We start from the raw sequence: 7,496 nt of genomic DNA on the forward strand, positions 1-7,496 counted from the left end.
CAGTAGCCATTTCTTGTATGTTCACAGGTCTAGGGGTGCATCGTGGAGCAGGGCCCTCCTCTTTTTGACCACAGGACGATGTACAAAGATTGTGGGAATAACATCTGGTCTCAGCCTACTCTTGAATTTTTTGGTCATGACAAATTGCATTGCCGCAATTTGTCTGCATACTGACTTCAGTTTAGTTTCCACACACACCTTTTTTTTTGCCTACCCACATACAGTACATATCACATGGTGGTTAAATGCACAGTTATAGGTAACACTGATGACTCCCTCCAATGTCTCACCATGAGTCTCAGCTCCCTGGGTTTTGCAAGGCTTTGCTTGTTCCTTATTTCTAGTAAAACATTGTCAATGTAAAAAAGTGCAAATAAATGTAAGTATAATTACCTAACAATTTTTTGTTGTTGTAATTTTTATTTGTATTTAGATTGCTCCTGCTCACTTGAGCCAACCATTATTTTCTCCTCTCTATGTCAGCGGGGAAGCCATACATTCACACACCTTTCTCTGACTGAGTGGAGCATCCCCATGCAGCACAGCAAACCACGGTGGAGACTATGCAAGGACAACATTAAAGAAAGGACACATACAAAATGCTTGTCATGCTATTAAATTTATTAGAAATGTATTCATGAATTGCTGTAAATAGTTAATTGTATTATAACAATTTAAAATAACTGTTTTCTATTTTAAAATGGAATATACTCCTGTGATGCCAACCTGAATTTTCAGCATCATTACTTTTGAATGGCAGTGTACATGTTTATATACGAGTATGCTTAAGTTGTTTTAAACCTGAATATATTGTATACATGAATAAGTATTGTAAGAATTATACTAGATATAATAGGTATATTATTTATAATACATAATTATATTACTATATGTAATTGTAAGAATTATAAACAGTAAGCTTCATTTTACATTTATTTAACATGCTAATTACTGCTGGTAACAGTTAATTGACCCATAGTGCGGAGCGAGCTGAAAATCACCTGTCACCAGCCTGTCTCTGTACTACTTGAAAGTCATCAATATGACATGAGTTAACATTAGATCAGTGAAAAAATGGACAATATGTAACGTAAAAAGGCAACAGCAACCCGTGTTTATAAACCCAGCCGGCACATGACCGACCTTCAACGTTGAAATATGGTTGAAATAAGGTCAGTTGTGGTTTCAACGTTGAAACAACGTTGATTCAACGTTTAAAGCTGAATGGTTGAAAAACATCCAGCACATGACCAACTTTCAATGTTGAAATATGGTTGAAATAAGGTCAGTTGTGGTTTCAACGTTGAAACAACGTTGATTCAACGTTTAAAGATGAACTGTTGAAAAACTTGCAGCACATGACCAACTTTCAACATTGAAATATGGTTGAAATAAGGTCAGTTGTTTTAATGAAACAACGTTAAAAATGTTTAATGCTAAATGGTAGAAAAAGGTTAACAAGCTTTTAAATTATTTATATTAAATTATTTAAATTAATTATTATTTTAATAGCATTTAAAAATATTTTAGTCATGATACCTATTCTAAAATCTAAAGGTATATGTTAAATATTATCATCATTAACAACAATAAAACTATACATTTCGCTGCTTTATCACACTGAAACAACTCCCATTGGTAGTTTTATTTTATTACTTCTATCATGATTGGTTAATCTGGCTGTCATTCAGGAAACTGGACAATGAATCGGTTCGCGCTTTTCTACATTTAAAAATATGACCGTTGTTGTCGTCTTTCTGTGAGTGAGGCGGCTAACTGTGAGCTGCTGCTCGTTATAACTGACTGCTCGGTCGGTCCCGAATTATTTCATATTTGCCTGTACATTTTTTATTTATTTTGAGCGAATTTGAGTCGTGACCTGTCAATGGAGAACAAAAACTGTGAACACAAGAAAGGTCAGGTGTTCTGCGAGGTCCTGAAAACATCCTGTCAAAATGAGGTAAGAAAATCGATAACTTTATCTTTATTATCTTTTGAAAATAGTAAAGTATTACCAGAGTTTACAAATGGGTAGTTTAAAGGACATGTAACCTGCAGATAAATAAATACCCGTGTGTCTATTTTTGCATTGCTTTATCACAGATGATCAAGTTAGATGCTCACCTAATGTGTTACTGGTGAGTTATGTGTTAATGTCTGTCTTTTAGAGATTTTCCCATATTTTCCTGATATGAATCCCATGCATTAGGTGTGTTCTATATGTTTGTATTCTTATAATAGTTTCAAAGTGTTTTCTGCAACATATAAGTGCAAATGTCGGTATTTAAATAATATAATTTTAATGAATTAATGAAAATGAAAAAAAAAAAAAAAAGGATTGTTTAAAGCCATGGTTCTCAAAGTGTCAGGCCCCCTCTAACGTTAGTTGTTTTGCAGGTGAATCACTAAATTAAACTAATTAATGTTAATACATTTTAACTTAATCTTTGAGTAAGTTTTTTTTTTGCACATTTAAGTATGTTACAGTTAAAGTACAGTACAGTTTTGTAACTTTTGTTACATAATTACATTTAAAATAAAATTTTAATTTAAACTTTTTTTTTTCATTTACCTGTGTATGTAAGCACAGTTGTAGTGTTAATGTTCAAACTGTATTTACCATGGTAAAGTGTCTGACAATTAATTTTCTTATTAGAATAAAACTGCCTCATTTTTTTAACTGTAGACCTGTAGCTGAATAGTTTGGCCTACTACGCTGCTGAAATGTAATGTTGGTCATTATGGTGCAACTTAATATTTAATAACAAATATTTTCTGAAGTGGTACTTATAAAAAGTTTGAGAATCAATGGTTTAAAGAAATGGTATAATATGAAATCCTGCTTTTTAAGAACTTTTCAGTAAACCATTTCTTCTTTCCCCTTGTAGAGTCATCGAGGATCCAGCTTGTTCTTGAAACATTGGTAAGAAATTGTTAATCTGCTTCATTGCACTGTCACTTCTGCTAGAGATGCTTTGACCTTTTGTGATAGGTTTTGATTGTGCTTAGTTTAATAAAAATGTACTGAATTTGATTTGACTTGTTTTACTACACTGTAATGTTAGTGTTCTGATTAAAACAGTGTAACTGGGGGCTCTGAAAACACTGCTTGTGAATAATTTGTTAATATTGTACATTTTCATCTGAATACATTAAGTGTTTAATGAATAGTGTTGTCCACTTTGTTTCCAACCTCACTGTTACTGAACTGTAAAGTGAAAATATTGTGTGATTTATTTTGCATTCAGTTTTCAGTTAAATATATTTCACAATATCAAAGTTATTGTCAAACATTGTGAACATACCTAAACAAACTGGTTAAATCTTATGTTCCCTCCAGAAGTTTGCACTCTGCAAGTGAACGACGCCTTGTGGTGCCATCCCAAAGAGGTTCATAATCACTCTCAAGGACCTTTTCCTGGACTGTGCCCAGCTGGTGGAATGACCTCCCAATCTCAATCCGAACTGCTGAGTCTTTACTCATTTTCAAGAAACATCTTAAGACTCATCTTTTTCACCAGAACTTAACCAACTAATGCTAGCACTTTTCCTTCTTTTCTTGTCTTTTATATATAAAAAAAAAAAAAAACCTGGCTATGCGTTCTGTACTAGACTAACTGAGACTTGTCATAGCACTTGTATCCTGTTGTTGTTCGCTTGTACACCTGACTGCTTCTGTTCTTCTCATTTGTAAGTCGCTTTGGATAAATTTGTCTGTTAAATGATTAAATGTAAATGTTTATACAGGACGGTACAGAAAGTGCACAAGTGGGAGAGAGTGGAGGGGACGGCGTCAGAAAGGACCGAGCGCTGGGACACTTTCAAGGATCACCCGAAGCACAACCACACTGTATACACTAAGGCTGCTGGTTCTAACATTTTAGAGTGCCCTGCGGTAGAAATCTCATTCTGCATGCCCCACGGTAAAGAAGACACAGTCCGGGGGGGTTCCCATTAGAAATCAACTGGTGGAAGGTTCCCTTCTCGAACTGTTCAACACATTTTCACTGCACAAATGTACACAACTCTTGTAATGAGACACATTACTAAAACATGTTTTTGACAGAAACTGTAGGTTTCCACCAAAATAGAAGATCCACTGGTTTCAGTCATAAAGGTACAAGGGTTTGTCTTGTAAGTGCTGCAAAAAAATATGCATTTATGTGCCAAATTATTTCACAAAAACCTTTAAATATTATTGTATTTGGATTGTTCTACTACCTGTTTTTAGCATTACCTCCATGCATACTCTGCATAATAAAGTGTGGGATTATTTTCATCTGTTTTATACAGTATGTTTCCAAAATTAAACTGCTGTTTGACAATTTTGAGCATGTGGTAGTTTATTGAAGTTGTTTGTAAAGCCATTGCTGCCAGTCATTAGATTTTTAGCCTTGCATGTACCTTGTTGATCTAAATGCCAACTAGGATCTAGGTGTATTTACCCACGGTGCAAGGTACGACGGGGAAACAACGTCGTGTTATCAACGCTGATTAACTTTTCAAAATCAACACCTCATTCAGCTTTCATCCCAGGGCTGCAGCACGACCCTAATTCACCCATAATGCAGGTAAGACGGTGAAACAGCGTCGCGATTTCAATGGTGAATCCACGTCGTGATTTCAACGTTGATCCAATTTGCAAAATCGAAAGGTTATTCAACGTTGATTCAACGTCGGGATTTCAACAGTGAATCAGCGTTGTGATTTCAACCATACATCAACGTCACGATTTCAACGGTGAATCAACGTCGTGATTTCAACGTTGATCCAATTTGCAAAATCGAAAGGTTTTTCAACGTTGATTCAACCATGGTACCTGACGTTGTTTCAACGTTGAATCAACGTTGAAATGCCGGCTGGGAAACTTAACGTTAGCCTGAAATACGTTTTTAAAATAACGGTAATTGAACACTAATCCTCAAATATTACCCGATTTGATATTTTAAAAACAACATCGCTGTAACTACATACTCATGCTACATACATATGTCAGTGTGTTGTATAAACATATAAAATAAATGCATTTATTGACTCCTTATTACCAGAAATCGCAGTTCTGTCACTCTACTATAATCAGTTTGAATGGCCGCCAACGCACTTCCTGGAACTATTTGAAGTCTACACGAATCACGTGACAACCAAACATTTCGAACTTCTGTTGTCGCAACTCTCTCTCTATATGGCTCTGGATAGAACTAAAGCTAAGAAACAGAATGAAACTCAGAAAGGTAAATGGCTCTGCAAAGTAGCTCTCATGCGCTAAACACAAACAGATGAGCAAGAGAGTGAGCCTTTTGTAGCGCATGTGAATTGGCCTCAGATGTGCATGTAATCAGTGAGATGCATTGTGGGAACTGTAGTCCAGGGTGCAGGGCCGGCGCTCCGCACACGCACATCACACACTGCGCGTATAGGGGATGGGGGCGTGACGTCACTGATCTAGCGCCGCGGTGGCTGATGGGAAAAATCGCCATTTTGTGAGGCCACTTGTTGTTACGCGCCAATGAAGTCGTAGCTATGGGAAGAACATGTTGTGTCGTTGGATGTAAGGTCCGTTCACACGATCGAAGGGGCAAAAAATTAGACAACGGACTTTCTTTTTATTGTTTTCCGGCCTGGAAACAGAATGAAGGGAGTCGTGTGTCCGATGTAACCAAGCGGAGACGGATGGCCTGGATATCCGCCATAAGACGCACGGACATACACTTCGCAGACATCCCACGATCACTGAAAGTGTGTTCCAGGCATTTTCATTCGGGTAAGTAAATAAACTCCACTTAGCAAATGATTATGTGTTCTTATTTTGTTCTGTTCCCGAGTGGAGTAGTCTTAGGTTCCTTTGCATTTTGTAACTTAAGCACTATTCTGTCGACACTGTGGCACAGTGAGCAAGCTAAGTTAGGCTAGTTCAAATAAAGTGCGCTAAATGAATGTGATCAAAAAAAGCACCCAGAATGTCTGAGGGGTAATCCAGCCGAATCTAGAGACCAATTTTTGATCACTATGACTGAAGCACGATAAATTCTCTTAACATTTGTATGTGTGCCACCTGTTAGTATTGTTTACCACATGAGTTAAGTTGGAACTGAAGTATATAGCATTCCCACTGTTGTTTGCAATATTTAGATTCAATTCGGATAATTTTGTCTCCCCAAAGGTAAACCAGCATATGAGATGGATGAGTCTCATCCAGACTGGGCTCCAGCCCTGCACCTGGGTCACTCTGAAGTCACAGCCACAGTGTCAGATCGGCATGCCCGCAGACAGCATAGACATCATTTGAGAGAATCTGAGGGAGGAGGCCACAATGATCAAAACATCATGAACGAAGATGAGAGAGAAGATGCAGAAGAAGAGGGATATAGGGATCAAGCAGAGGCAGCTGTGGAAGAGGAAGAATACAGGGAAACGACAGAAACAGACCAACTGGCGGCTAAGAGACTAAGAGTAGAATGCCAGTTCTGTGAGCAAAGCAGTGCAGAAGTAACACGCCTTTTGCAAGAAAATAGGGAGCTTAGGTCTGAGTTAAACAAATTGAACATGGATGAAGAGTTTTTCAAAGATAATACAGAGAAGGTACGATATTATACGGGACTTCCATGTTTTGCAATTTTGTTTTCAATGTTTACTACTGTTAAGCCCTTCCTGCCAGTTGCAAAGAAGCTGTCACAGTTTCAAATGGTTTTACTGACACTCATTCGTCTAAGGCTTGATCTTCCAATCCAGCATCTTTCACACATTTTTAATGTGTCACGTAGAACTCTTTCTGCTACCTTTGCAGACACCATAGATGTGCTGTATGCACGCCTCGCTCCCTTGTTGTACTGGCCTGAGCGGCACTGTTTACAAGCCACAATGCCACCTCAATTTCTGCAAGCTTTTGGAAAGCGTGTTGCGATTATTGTTGACTGTTTTGAAATACGTACAGAGAGGCCGTCAAATTTAATGGCGCGTGCACAATCATTTTCCCACTACAAAGGTACACACACAATGAAATACTTGATAGGAATTACACCCCAAGGCCTAATTTCATTTATTTCTAAGGGATGGGGGGGACGAGCATCTGACAAGCACATAACCGAGAATTGTGGGCTTCTTAACAAACTGTTGCCTGGTGATGTAGTGTTAGCAGACAGAGGCTTTAATATTAAAGACAGTGTGGGAATGATGTGTGCGGAAGTTAAAATTCCTGCATTCACTAAACGCAGATGTCAACTTGATGCTAAGGATGTGGAAGACACACGTGCTATAGCACACCTTAGGATACATGTAGAAAGGGTAATAGGTAGCTTGCGCAATAAGTACACACTGTTACATAACACCATACCAATTAGTTTGTTGCTTCCCTGTAAGGATGAAGAATTTACCCTTCTTGATAAAATAGTTAATGTTTGTTGTATTCTAGTTAACATGTGTCCAAGTGTTGTTGTAAGGCCAGATGAAACAGAAAAGTGTGCATGTTAAATGGTAAAAAGACCCCTGGAGAAATTTGG

At 37.6% G+C, this 7,496-nt stretch overlaps 1 protein-coding gene and 1 long non-coding RNA gene across 2 annotated transcripts; both read left to right on the plus strand.

The window, feature by feature from the left end:
* The first annotated feature begins 1,127 nt into the window (after positions 1 to 1,127).
* Positions 1,128 to 4,860, plus strand: LOC128015446 (uncharacterized). The gene is made up of 4 exons (XR_008183904.1): positions 1,128 to 1,960; positions 2,104 to 2,138; positions 2,889 to 2,923; positions 3,341 to 4,860. It is a non-coding gene; the product is annotated as an uncharacterized LOC128015446 (long non-coding RNA).
* A 558-nt stretch (positions 4,861 to 5,418) lies between these two features.
* LOC128015448 (uncharacterized) lies at positions 5,419 to 7,482 on the plus strand. Its single transcript, XM_052599276.1, has 2 exons — positions 5,419 to 5,761; positions 6,161 to 7,482. Exons 1-2 carry the CDS (start codon positions 5,521 to 5,523, stop codon positions 7,465 to 7,467), a joined length of 1,548 nt encoding a protein of 515 aa, XP_052455236.1. The 5' UTR covers positions 5,419 to 5,520; the 3' UTR covers positions 7,468 to 7,482.
* The last annotated feature ends 14 nt before the right edge of the window (positions 7,483 to 7,496 follow it).

This window comes from Carassius gibelio, chromosome A6, assembly GCF_023724105.1.
Source record: "Carassius gibelio isolate Cgi1373 ecotype wild population from Czech Republic chromosome A6, carGib1.2-hapl.c, whole genome shotgun sequence".
Lineage (NCBI taxonomy): Eukaryota > Metazoa > Chordata > Actinopteri > Cypriniformes > Cyprinidae > Carassius > Carassius gibelio.